General features: G+C 35.5%; 1 protein-coding gene and 1 non-coding gene across 2 annotated transcripts in view; both read left to right on the top strand.

Annotated features, from left to right (window-relative positions):
• EMCN (endomucin) overlaps positions 1 to 14,619 on the top strand; it is a 102,748-nt gene that overhangs the window by 59,410 nt on the left and 28,719 nt on the right. Inside the window, exons 4-5 of the mRNA XM_070392105.1 lie at positions 1,366 to 1,476; positions 13,443 to 13,481. Coding sequence (XP_070248206.1) covers positions 1,366 to 1,476; positions 13,443 to 13,481 — 150 coding nt within the window. The remainder of the gene's footprint in view (positions 1 to 1,365; positions 1,477 to 13,442; positions 13,482 to 14,619) is intronic.
• LOC139001406 (U1 spliceosomal RNA) lies at positions 9,067 to 9,229 on the top strand. The gene has a single exon (XR_011469997.1). It is a non-coding gene; the product is annotated as a U1 spliceosomal RNA (small nuclear RNA).

A 14,619-nucleotide genomic window follows, 5' to 3' on the forward strand; every position in this document is an offset into this window, starting at 1 on the left:
AGGATAGCTTTTCATGTTTTCTAATTTTTACCTCAACAGAAGAATTCTTCTCCAAAGATTGCTGAAGAGAATTTCCTGTTCTGATATTTTGCAAGCATTTTGTTTTTTAGAATTGTAGTGAGAAGCAAAATTTTACCCCCACATGTACCTCCAACCTCAAGTATTGAGTTTCTGCACCTTGAGTAACCTTCCCACTTCCATGCTGTCACAAACATCAGTTTCTGCCTTCTTGCTACAATAAGACCTTTCTTTACTCCCTCAAATATTTCAGATGCTTCTGAAGTTTATGCCCATTTCCACTTATTCTTTCTCACATGCACTGTGAATGCTGCAGCTTATGTTTAAATTTATTTCAATTTGTTTGCATGCCAATTCCTGAATGATTTTTGTCTGAAGACATATTTACCCACTGTCTATGAGATCATCTTGAAAACTATTAATTTCTCTAGCATAAATCTCTCAACTGCATTAAGAATTGGCATTACATGATAGACACCTCTTGCTATAGAATGGAAACTGACTGACACTTCTGGAAGGTACCAGCAATTCTAGGTTTCAGCCCACTTTGTTTTAGAAATCTATTATATTGCTTTCTCCCCATCTCTGGCCAACATCCTATCTAGCTAACATTAAGTATGCACTAACCAGCTTGCCAGCCTTTTCTTTACTAACCCAATGTTCCCAGACTAGACTCTGAAAAGACTGAAGGACATCAATCATTTTGTTTTTATAATATTTATGCAAATATAGGTTGTTTCAAGTAAATTTATTTCAATGTCATTTTTGGAAACTCGGCTTATCTTTGCCATTAATTTTCTTGTTAAAAAATAAAGTATAATTAAAAGTTTGTTCTATTTTATTTCCTGTTATCCCTCTCCTCCTGGCTACTTCACCTACCTGAAAATTGTTTCCCAGACAGCATGGGAACCATGGGAGCATCTTCAACTATTACCACTTCCTTACTGGAAGTGGGTAGCTGAGTGATTAACCTTTGCATCAGGAAAACTTGGATTCAGATTCTGGCTCTCTTATGCCCTGACTTATGTGACTGTGGGAAAATTATTTAACTTTTCTGAGTCTTATATATAAAATTATTATCATAATTATTAATTCATAAGATTACTGTTATAATTAAATGAGACAACCAATTGGAAATATATAGGAGAGTCTAAAGTGCCTCTTAGTTTCTTTAATGTAATTAAGTAGATCGCCAAAAGGTAGACATCAAAATGCTGAATTTCTAAATCTCCATCAGATTTAGTAAGTAATCTTTGGGTTGTAATTGGGTGTTAATATGAATATTAATGACACTATCTGGTGATTGGTTATACCTCTGATGGCTGTTGATTCTTTTTACATGATTAGAAGCCACAACCAACGGTGTGACAAAGAAAGAGTTGACCACCAAAAGTGCAACAGTGACAGATCTTCCACTTCCAAATGATGTTTCAACATTACAAAGTTCCCAAAACAAGAGTAAGTATAAGCATGTGTGCTGAAATGTTAACCTAGTGTGTTAAACAGAATTAGATTTGGAATGTTTTCTAGACCTCTGCTACCAAAGAACCATGCCCCATCCATATTTCCTCATAGTTTCTACCAAATAAGAGAATCATTTGGCAACTTTGCTTTGTACAGTGACACTCTAGCTCCCCATAGCCACAAATGGTCGGATGCCAACGAAGATCAATTCAGTGGTGGGCAGTCACCTGTGATATCATCTGGCACAAAAATGTGAGCCTGGCCAACAAATTAGACAGTTTGATAAAATAGGAAAATTCTTAGAAAACAAAGTTCTAAAACTGAGTAGATAGGAAGTCTGAAATGACCTAAAACAATGATAAATATTGCATTAGAAATTTAAAATGGTTCCATGAAGAAAGCTCAATACAGGGTGGCTTCACTTGCTAATTCTGTAAAATATTTTGAAAAGAAATGATAATTACTTTCAAATTCTTTCAAGAAGTAGAAGAGGGAACAACACATAAGTAATTATCTGAGGCGAGTGTTATCCTAATACCAAAGCTAGAAGAGAATAAAAACTACAGACCAAATCCCTCATAAATATAGATACAAATATCCTACTAAAATATTAACAAACCAAATTTAATAACATAGAAAAAAGATAAAAATATGAACAAGTAAGATTTATCCAGGAATGCAAGATTGGTTTAGCATATTAAAATCAGGTAATGTAATACACTATAGTAGAATCAGTAGATACAGAAAAATATTTGACAAAATTACACACACTAATAATTAAAACTCTCCATAAACTAGAAATAAAATGATACTTCCTCAAAATGATAAAGGACATAAATGAAAAACATACAGCAAACAATATACGTAATAGTGAAAAAAAATGTCTTTCTCTTAAGATCTGGGACATAACAAAGATGTCTATTCTCTTCACTTCTGTTCAAAATTATAACCAAAGATTCTAGATAGTACAATAAGGTGGTAGATAGATAGATAGATAGATAGACAGATAGATCCATTCATCCAGATTTGAAAGAAGAAAACAAAACAGTTTTTCTTAGCAGACTACATCATTATCTATGTAGAAAATCCATAGGGTCCACAAAAATTACACAAATTAGTAAAAAATATTTTATATCACAGGATATAAGATATATATTAGCAATGATGACTCAAAAATAAAATTAAGGAAATAAGGTCATTTACAATTGCATGAGAAACAATGAAGATATATAGGAATAAACTTAACAATATAAGTGAAAGATTTGTACACTGAACTATAAAACATTTCTGTGAGAAATTAAATATCTAATTAAATAGAGAGACGTTACATTAGAAGACTCAATATTTTAAGATAGCAGTTCTCCCCAATTTTATAAATAATTAATTAACATATTCAATAAAATCCCTGTGAAAATCACTGCAAATTTAGGGGAGGGGGTTTGTTTTTGTTTTGTTGTGTGCTTTTTTATGAATTGATATGCTGATTCTAAAATATATAGAGAAATGAAAAAGACCTAGAATAGACAAAATACTTTTCAAAAAAAAAAAAATGAAGCTGGAAGTCTTACACAAGCCAATTACAAAACTTACTCTAAAGCTATAGTAATCAAGATAGGATGCTATTGAGGTAATGAATGTCAATAGTAGCATTATTCATAACAGTCACACGGGAAATAATCCAAATATCCATTGACTGATTAAATGGACTATTCTATTGGATTTTCCATTTGGAGTGGATTTGGAATATTCTAAAACATGGGATATCCATATAATAGAATAATATTCAGCAATTTAGGAAAGCAAAATACTAATACATGTTATAACACAATGAACCTCAAAAACATTAGACTCAGTGATAGAACCCTTTCCAAAAGCATTATATATCATGTAGTTCCATTTATGTAAAATATCCAGAATGAATGTTTTTATAGGGGAGGAGAGCAGACAAGTGGTTGCCTAAAGCTGAAGGTGGGACTGGGGATTGACTGCTAAAAAGTCTCAAGCGAGTTTCTTGTGTTAACGAAAATGTTCTAAAACTAGATTATAGTGACAGTTGCACAACTTTATAAATTTACTAAAAAGTATTGAGTTGCATTCTTAAAATTAATTTAGTTTTAAATTTCTTTATAAAGCTTTGTTTAAAAGCTAAAGAGAAGAAAATGTTGACTTAGTCCAATCAAATTTCCTTTCTGTGTCATGTGAACTAGAAAACCCAAAGCAATGAACAAACAAAAATGTGATTACTGTGGGAACTAAAGCAGCAAGGTTTTAGTAGAGTGAGTGGAGGCAGCCGTGGTGATGTCTAGGCATCCCAATGACATAATCAAAAATATAATGAATAAGTAGGGTTGATAGAGCAGAATGGAGAGAGTACTTGGGGAGATGGAGAAACCTCATGAGCAAGATTAAGTTGTTCATGACAGACAGAGAGAGTAGCAGGACCTAGCACTCCCCTGATTTCTGACAGATTTCCAGTTCTAGTCTACAAATATCTTCATAACGAGCACTTCTCATACGCTGTCCTCCATGATATGAAGGAATCTGTACTTTTATTGAAAATATCCTGACTAGAAAAGCTAGTAATCTGCCATAACAGCATTACCAGATGCCATTCATTTTAAATAATGTATATATATTTGTACATGTCCATTGTCTTTAACAAGGAGCAGTTTCTTTTTTTATTTTTTTATTATTTTTTTATTGTTTAAAGCATTACAAAGGGTATTACATATGTGTCCTTTTTTTCCCCCCCGCCCTTGACAATACCCCGGCTTCCCCTACCCCCCAGTGTCTTATGTCCATTGGTTATGCTCATATGCATGCATACAAGCCCTTCAGTAGGAGCAGTTTCTAAGTCTTTTCTTGGGAGATGTCTTAGGTGGAAGGAGATGGCAAGTGGAAACAGTGCTTATCCAAGGCCCACTCTTGTCTTGAAACACATCAGGAACATCTGTTTTTTATTCCCCTTTTTATTATAATCATCTTAAGCACAACAGAAAGAAGGTTATCTATTAAGACGCTAATTTCACACAATAATTGTAAACTAATAATTTTATTTCATGAGACAGTAACCACAAAGAAAGATTTGAAGAGTAGGGTCATTTCTACTTCACATGAAGAACATTTTTTAGGTTAATATTTGACTTCTTATAAGTAGAACCTATCTTGTAGGCAATATATGTATGAAAAGTGCCTTTACCAAACCAAAACCTCATAAACCTCATCTCATAATATGATTGCCCCAAATACAAACAAAAATAAAAATGAACATGCATCTGCTGCAAAATGTGTAACATTTGAGGATTACACTCAATTACTTCGCATGTTGCACTAATACATTCAGTGACTGATGAGGACACTGTCATTCAGGTCCATAGTTTATTCAAATTAGCACTTATACAGAAGTGAGTGGCCAACCCCATGAGTCATTTAAAACTGTTAAATTTACTTTGATTCATGCAGTACAATGCCCTCTGCATCTCAGTTCTAGGGACTACTGTATTCATTTGGCTCCTAAACACAGAAGTGACCAAGTAGTCTAAAAAAATACACCCACAAAGCCATTTCTTGAAAAATGAAACACCATGGAAAGCAAGATAATGAAATAAGGGTATTTACTGCTGCCCTTTGCATTTGTCATTTGAGTAACCAGTTCTGTACTAAGTCCTTTGGAAATTTTGTTATAAAAAATCATTCCTCCCCAGATTGTTCACATTCCTAAAGGTGCTTCCTACTTAGCATGGATTCCACTGGATAATAGTGAGTTTATACACACTTCCATTTGTGCATTATGAAACCCGGAGCTTTCCCAGATTCCTAGTTAGCACCCTTTCCATTTCCACCCCTCACATACATAAACTTTCAGAAATAGTGGAGCCAGAGGCAGAGAGAGAACAAAACAGTCTATTGGTGGGGAAATTTGAACAGATGAAAACTAATTTTCCTCTTAAACGTATGGGCAATGAGTCCTTGAATAGTGACTATCAAATAAAGGCACTATGGGTACCTTATTTCAGGTGCAGGTTTGATTTGGAGTAAAGAAGAGTTAGTGAGGTTTGCTGCTTTACTCCCCCAGAAAGACAGAATGTACGTCAAAATGAAGTTTGTCCTGAAAACAATTCTAATTTTTCTCATTCTTTTCTTTTATTTTTTTTAATTTTAATTTTTTTTTTTTTGCTGAAAGTATTACAAAGGGTATTACATATGTGTCCCTTTTTTTCCCCCGCCCTTGACAATCCCCTGCCCTCCCTTACCCCCCAGTGTCTTATGTCCATTAGTTATGCTTATATGCATGCATACTAGTCCTTTGGTTGATCTCTTACTCCCCTCCCTCCTACCCCGCAACCCTCCCCGGCCTTCCCACTGCAGTTTGACAATCAGTTTGAGGCAGCTCTGCCTCTGTATCTATTATTGTTCAAAAGTTTGTAATGGTCTTTATTATCCATGAATGAGTGAGATCATGTGGTATTTTCTCTCTCTCTCTCTCTCTCTCTCTCTCTTTCTTTCTTTCTCTCTCTCTCTCTCTCTGCCTCCCTCCTTGCTTTTCATCACTTTGAATATCTCATGCCAATCTCTTTTGACTGAAATGTTTCTGTTGAGAAACCCAGACAAGAAAAAGCTAAAGGAGTGAATTACCACCAAACCAGTATTACAAGAACTGTTAAAAGTCAGAGAAAAACAAATACCATACTATAGTATTTCACTTATATGTGGAATCTAATGAACAAAATAAATTAACAAAAAAGTTGTGTACATTTCTCTTATTTTACTCTTTTATTCTGCCTATAGAATATACATTCCTAGAATCCTAGAATTTTTGATATATAAATCCTCATTAATTCAGTGGTCTGACATTATAATGATGTGGTGGCCCTTTGAATTAATTAATTTATTTATTCCCTAAAGATCCTTTGGAGGGCATCTGTGTGCCATGCCTTGTAGCTTCTGGGGGTGGCCAGCAATCTTCTGTATTCCTTAGTTTGTAAATACATGGCTTTAATCTCTGCCTCTTTCTTCACACGGACTTCTCCTCTGTATTTGTCTTTTCTTATAAAGACATTAGAGGCCCGGTGCACAGATTTGTACACCAGTGGGGTCCCCCAGCCTGGCCTGCGGGGATCAGGCTGAAACCAGCCTGGTGCACAGATTCGTCCAGGGCGTGTCTGGCCCATCTCACCCAGTCCTGATCGGGGCCAATTTGGGCCATCTTGTTTAATCCTGATCAGGGCAGATCGGGGCCGGCATGGGAGGGACCTTTGGAGGGCTCCAGGGCGTGTCCAGCCCGGACCACAGCAGCAAGCTAACCTACTGGTCAAGTGTCTGCCCCCTAGTGGTCAGTATGCATCATAGCGACCGGTTGAACGGTCGAACGGTCTGACACTTAGCATATCAGGCTTTTATTATATAGGATGTGTCATTGGATTTAGGGCCCAACCTAATCTAGAAAGATCACTACTGCAAAGACTCTTTTTTTCTAATAAGGTCACATTTACAAGTTTCAGATGCACATATCTTTCCAGGGAGGGAAGGTGTGTCACTATTTAGCCCACTCCAGACCAGATACCGAATTTATCCTTACTACACGTAGATTTCAATACATTTGTCATGGTCTATATACAGGGCTACTTTGCTGGGCATTGAGGGGTAATTCAATGGAAATGTCAATCATAGGAGTCCCCACCTTCCAATATCTAAACTGTGGAAGGATTGGGTGTGAAACTCTGTCATGAGACTACAAATCTTCTCTTCCTGAGTTCCTTATTTCTTCTAATGGCTTGAACATATGGCATCCTCTCTGACTCTTCTTTTTTCCTTTCTTGTGTACATACTGATGATTCCTGAGGAAAGAATAGAAAAGAGAAAGGAAGATGGAAGGAAGGAAGCAAAATGAATGCTTTACTCACTGGAAAATGAGTCATTCAGCTTTCAATAATTAGATTTGAAAGCAGGCATGGTGCACACTGTAAGAGACTGACAGGGAAGAAGAGACTATTCTCCAAAGAGAATCTTCCTTTGGTAAATTCAGACTTGGCCAAGGAAAAAACATGGAATAAGATTTTAGATAGAAGGCAAATTAAGATGGACAAAATGCCAATACAAGACTATATTAAGGCAAGTGTTTAGAGAGAAATTCTTGTAAGGATTTTTCCAAGCCAAAGCTTCTGCTATCACAGTATATACAATATTACAGACTTGAAATCTGAAGGGGAAAATCTGGCTGTTGTTAAGTAGAAATGAATAACACTTATAAGTAATCAGTAGGTTATTAAGTAGGAGTTAATTGCATTTGTATATAGTAAGTAGTTCCTCATATGTTTCCTTTTGCATAATTCTTATTTGAATATGGAGTTGATTTCTACACAAAAAGCATAGATAATTGTAAACATTTTAGATATATTCCTGGATGAACATGAGAATAGCCTGTTGTCTAAAAAATTACACGATCCTGCAATTTTTAAGACAACATACCCTTTTCAAAATAAAAATTGTACATTCTAATCATGTCAAGAGGAACTTAGCTTATTGGTTATAAATAATGATTCTGAAGTAAGGTTTCTTAGAGTCAAATAATAGCACAACCATTTGTTTACTTAACTTCTCTGTGTCTCAGTTTTCTCATCCATAAAATATTTTATAATGATGTTATGCCCATCTCAGATTCTTGTGAAGATTAAAAGAGATAAAAACAGTGTATGGCAGGTAAGCACAATAAATTATAGCCCCTATTAATAATAACTCTGCAAAAGCCCAGCACTGTTGGTATTGATGACACCAGTTTCACAAATAAAGAAGCAGGTTCAGAAGATTAAATAACTTGGCCCAATTTAAATTAAGAAGATGCAATTCAAACCCTCTTTTTCTTGCCTCAAACCCCATAAACTTTACTATACTACACTTGTTCTCGTTGCAGCTATTTTACATAAAGTATCTAAAGGAAGTAGAAAACAAATAGCTTTTAATTGGATGCATCTTATGCTTGACAAGTAGGTGTTCAATAACTGTAACTCAAGAGGTTGACTGGGTGGCTGCTGGCTGACAGACGATAAACCTATGTATTATTCTAACAAGGTTACTGCTTTCCCTGTTGCCCACCACGCCAGACTTAATCTTGACTTATTCTTGACTCTCTGTGTGTGTATGTGTGTGTGTGTGTGTGTGTGTGTGTGTGTGTGTGTGTTTCCTTCCCCTCACATTTGTATGGTCCTCATTTGTTCTTCCCCTTGTTCTGTGTATAACTATATACAGCTCCCAACTTCTAATTCAAATTCTATACATTCATCAAGGGTCTCTACAAGGTTTTACCTCAATATTTTCCACAGATTAATGAGAGTTGCCAGATATGTGTACCATCTGCACTATTATTTACTTATTTAGTACTTTCTTTAAATTGATGCAACTTTTCTTAAATTTGTTTGAAAAAGAAACCGTTATCTTAAATGCAAAACCAGTTTCACTGGCACAGGCAGGAGCTATCAAATCACTATAATGTAAGCAAAATAAAATTAAATTCTAGCTAGATTTTGCGGCTTGCCAAAGGCTCTGAGTTTGAGGCTTGCTTGTCCTTGGTTACAAAAAATAAATCAAATACTTACCTGGGAGGGGAGATCCCATGATCGTGAAGGTGATTTCCCAAGGCCAGGCTTATCCACTGAACTCCAGATGTGCTGACCCCTATCATTTCCCCAGATGTGGGAAAATCAACTGTATCATTTGTGGTCGTGGGGGATTGTGCGCTCACTTTCTCCTAAAAAAGAACAAAAAAATCAAGGTAAACCTATTATAGGTATAAATGACATATTTGCATGAAACAAATTTTAAAACTTCCTCATTGAAGTCATCAAATAAACTGAAAGAAAGCAAAAGTGGAATAACTTCATAATTGAGTATTTTGATGTTATTTAATGCCACTTTCCAGTACAGCTTATAAAATCTCTTATACAGTGCTATGCATCTCATCCTTTGGAAAACATTAATTTATCTGATCTCCCTGACCCATTATTTCTTTTGTGAACGACTTGATTTATTTATGCCACTTATTTGGGAAGTGTATCATAATGTTTTTTATATGCTACTTAGTTTATATAATTTCTTGTAGACACATGCAAAAGGAATCCTCAAGATAACAAAGTCTTAGTCACAAGTCATGGTTCAGCCAAACGAGAAATAATCTCACATACAATGACTTGATCCATGCCATGTATTGGAGAATGATAAAGAAAACTTGAATGGTTTATAGCAAATTATTTTAAGCAAATTATTTAAAATTCTTTATCAGTAAAGAATTATATTTGGGAATAACTATTTATTTTTTCTCCTGGACCTGTTAATGATGGTCTGTGTATAACTATATACAGCTCTGTATAGCTGGAAACACAATATCCTTTGTAAGAGAAGACTATTCAGCAAAGTTATTAGTTGTTGTTTAAGCTTTCTGTTTTAAAAGCTAATTATTTGAGTTAAAGTTTATCTTTGTATTAATGAGGATTAAAGTTTAGCAGTTTAGAAGTCCATTTGCATTTCTTAAGACTTCAGTATCATATTAGAAAATCAAACTCAACAAACAGATTTAATTTGTCAACCATCCTAAGCTGCTCATCTTTATTAAACACCTGAATTTGAGAATAGGTCAAAAGGGTGCACTGTACTCATTCGCTATTCAACTTGACTCACTTCCTCTGTCGATCAGATCTTGGCCCTTTCTCAACACACATGTGTATTCTGAAAAGTATAAATAAAAGACAGGAATAATTATAGTTATCTTCACTTTTGGTTAATCCCTATAACTTAGCCATGTTCACAGTATTCACCTCTATTATGCTTTTATATCCATAGAACTGACTTCAAATTTGAAAGTGGTATGCCTATGAAAACACAGCATTTCTTCAGAATAATGCTACTTGCTTTCAGAAAAATAGTACTATTTCAATATTGATTAAATATTTAAGTTTTGCAGAATTGTGTCCTCAGAATAACAATATATTCATTCATATATAAAAATATGGTCATCTTAGAACTCAATATATATCCAAAGATTGAATTGGTAGATGTATTTTTTAAATTCTGCTACACCTTAAAACATAGTTACTTATTTTATATAAGTTTTAACAAGTTCTAAAATTATTATACATTCTTGAAGGCTGAAAAAAAATACACAACTGAAGGTTAGTCAGAAGGTTTTCTCTCATACAAATTTAAACATTTTTCATTCTTAATGCAGTCTATCAGCAAGAAAGGTTATGACCTGTTATTAATAGCCAGAGAAACAAAGGGTTTTTGATTGTCTTTGTATTCTAACCCTCTAGCAGCTGATAAATATTTTATCTGCATCTTCCACATACAGCATTATGTCATGTTCAAAAGTATTTTAACTAGTTTTCAAATGTTGGACTTAATTATATAAGCTTTCCTTTCAGAATAGTTTAGTGGAAGAAAAGCTGTCTGTTTTAGTAAAAGGAGATGGACACTAGAACCAACAGGCCTGACTTTTAACCATTGTACCCCCTTGAGAAAGTAGTTTTACTTCTCTCAGAAGATGTTTTCAGATTTCCAAATGAGTATCTCTCTTGTAGACATCAACAAATACTATATGGCACTAATCATAAGAGTTGCTTTAAAAATGGTAGCTATGATTATCCAACTAGCCATTTTAAATAAAGCATTAATTTTCCATTAAAACTAAATTTAGGTAAGTATAATTAGCCTTAATTGTTAATAATAATAGTAACATTATTATTATTATTATTAATGATTATTATTTTCTACCCTCACTTGTTCATTCCATATGTGTGTGTGTTTTTTACTGGAGATCTATTTTTCCATGTCCTGGTGGTGGGCACTGGAATTGTGGCTTGACTGAAAAAACATAATCTTGGATGGACCTAAAGGGTATTATGCTAAGTAAAATAAGTTGGGCAGAGAAAGACACATTCACTATGATTTAACTTATATGGGGAATCTAAAAAACAAAACAAATGAAAAAACAAATCAGAAACAGACTGATAGAAACAGAAAACAAAGTGATGGTTCCCGGAGGAGGGTAAGTGGGGGAGTGGGTGAAAAAGGTGAAGGGCTATAAACTCTCAGTTATAAAACAAATAAATCATGGGATACAATGCACAGAGTAAGGAATATAGTCAATAATGTTGTAATGATTGTATGGTGACAGATAGTTACTAGACATATCATGGTGATCACATAGTAATGTATGTAAATGCCAAATCACTGTTGCACACTGAAAATTATAATATTACATATCAAGTAGACTTTAATTAAAAAATAGAAATCTCTGTCCTCATGGAGTTTACATTCTGACAACATTTTTTTTTAAATAAAGTAAATGTTACTGTAGCAATGAAAGTACTGTTGAGCAAATGAAGCAGAGTGGTGGACTAGTATGAAGGGAAAAGAAGACAACTTTAGATAAGTTGGTGGGAGGAAACCTCTTTGAGTGGTGATATCTGAGCAGAGTCGTGAAAGGTAGAAGGAAGCCAGTGTTAGCCTGAGAGAACATGAGGTACAGAGGAGACAAAGCTGACAAGCCCGAGGCAGGAAGAGCCCCATGACTTTGATCTAAACAGGGGCTGAGTGGTTGGAGATGAATTGAGGAGCAAGGCAGGGGCCATTCCTGTAAAGACTTGCTAACTGTAGCAAGACTAAGGAGCCATTGAAGCAGCCAAGTTTAAGTTTTAAAAGGGTTTTCTAGGTGGCCATTATTGCAGGTGCCCAAAGGAGAAGTATGGGTTCCAGATGAATAGTAGCCAATTAAGTGGTGAGAGAGTTGAAATATAACTTGAAGCTAGAGCTGATGGTGGTGAGAAAAAGAAGAGAATCAAGAAAGGCCACCACATTTTGTCTTGTGCGATGGGGGACGGGGGGGGGGGTGGTGAGGGGGAAGGCGGGGAGAGAGAGGGGGCAATAGTACTATGCATTGAACCAAGGAGGGGGGAGTGTAATTTAAGAATATCAGTCAAGTAAAGGTACAAAGAAAGCAAATGGATACTTTAAACATTTATTATTGGGCTTCTATTTGTTTCAAAAATATTTTCTATATTTTCCACATGGCAAGAATTGTTTATGGTGAATATACTCAAAGGTGCTGAAGTGAACTGTATCATTCCCTCAAGTAATCTGACCTGTAGAGAGCTTCTCTGCACTGTATTTACTTTAAAGGAATTCCCTAAATGTCAAAGATATCTGCCTGAACCTCCCTGAATCTTTCCCAGGTCAAGAATCATATCCTACTAGACACAGACACATGGCAGCCCCACACAGAAAGCACCTGCCGAAGGACCTCGAGTTGTGCTACCTTAATGTATTCAAGATGTGAGATTGTTCTAGACCAGTGATGTTCTAGAGCTCGGCATGTCAGCATTTTGAAAAACCCTAACTTAACTCTGGTGCTGTGTCACATATAGAAATTTTTTGATATTTGCAACCATAGTAAAACAAAGATGTATATTTTTGATATTTATTTTATATATTTAAATGCCATTTAACAAAGAAAAATCAACCAAAAAAAATGAGTTTGCGTGTCACCTCTGACACGCGTGTCATAGGTGTTCTAGGCTCTCTAAAGCAGGATTCAGCAAATTGTGGCCTGCAGGCCACATCCAGCCCTCACTGTTTTTCTAAGTACTGTTTCATTGTTACGCAGACACACCTATACTTCAGGCATGATGTGTGGCCGCATTCACACTACAGCTGTAAAGTGGGGTAGTTGCTACAGAGACGTGGGCCACGAAGCCTAACCTATTTACTAAGTAGCCCTTTAAGTCAAAGCTGACTGACCCCTGCTCTAAAGTATCTGTTAACCATGAAGCCTCATGATCTTATTATCTAAGGGAAAGCAAATCACAGATGAGCTAAGTTCCATATTCATTTACCACTTGAATTAATTATGAGTAGATCCGACACTCAGCATTTCATTTTAGTGATTTTCTTTTCTTTTCTTTCCTTTAAAGCTGAAAATCAGAGTTCAGTCAATACAACAGAAAGACCAGGTAAGTGAATGTTTTTATCCTCTGAGGATGTTTGTGTGTAAAATCCCCAAAACAAGACAAAGTAGGTCAACCAGTTTGAGGGCAGGGTGAAACAGTCCAGGGAAAACATTATATAGCAACTCAGATGTTTATTAGAGAGCAGGTTTAAAAATAAACCCAGGCCAGGGGAACACACAAGAATGTGCCGGAATATTCTGTGGCTTTAGTGAGTGGAACCAGCCCTGGTATGTGGATGAAGCCTGTGGGATTGTCCTCTGACCAGAACCTGCTTTTCCTGGTCTGTTTCTATGGTTGGCATGCCCTCTCCCAGAAGTATAGTGTGTCTATGAGCTGTCTTCTCTGTATTTCCTAACAAAGCCTGGTCCTGGCATACAAAGAGATGATGTTATAAACCACAGTTAACAGCCTAAAATGTTGTCACGCCAAGACGTGCTCATGTTTTGCCATCCTTAGTTTTAAGCGGAATGAATTTCAGATGATGGGACAGCAGGAACTGAGAAAGATAACTGGGTAGGGAAAGATGGTAACGTTGAATCTTCCTGTTGTTTTGAAATCAAAAATTATTTGATGGATTTTTATCTTCTCACATCCTATCTGGTACTTTACTAAATGACAAGTCTCTTAGGTTCTCAATCCTGGTCACCTCTGGTATTTATAAAATGAGAAATATGTGAAATAAATATACAAGATCATGTAACTTTTTTAAAAAATCAAAAAAATAAAGCCATGAAAATTTTAAGTGAATCTAATAACATTTTCACAGCAAATGGCCTAAATAGTCATCATAATCTACCTTCTACTTTTAATGTTCAAGGAATTCAAAACTGAAGTGATTCTGCTTTTAACTTTTAACTATTTATTTTCTATATATCTCATGAATGAAGAGTTTATTTTTATATTATTAGTTCTCTGTATCTCATCTCATCACCACGTTTGCATTCTCATCTCCATTGACATAGTCTGGAAATGCACTCGAAAGAGCACTGGAAACACCCTAGCAAAACCAAACATACAGCAGTACATCCAGGCAAAGAGCGCGGCTTGGCTTTGCGTTTGGTGATGCTGTGCATGTCTGGAGAAGTCCTTCCCTCTGGTGCACAGACTGGCTCTCCTAGAAGAGCTGTAGAGGGGGAACTGG

Source organism: Myotis yumanensis, unplaced genomic scaffold, assembly GCF_028538775.1.
Source record: "Myotis yumanensis isolate MYYU_CA2020_CCGP unplaced genomic scaffold, mMyoYum1.0.hap1 SCAF_1, whole genome shotgun sequence".
Taxonomy (NCBI): domain Eukaryota; kingdom Metazoa; phylum Chordata; class Mammalia; order Chiroptera; family Vespertilionidae; genus Myotis; species Myotis yumanensis.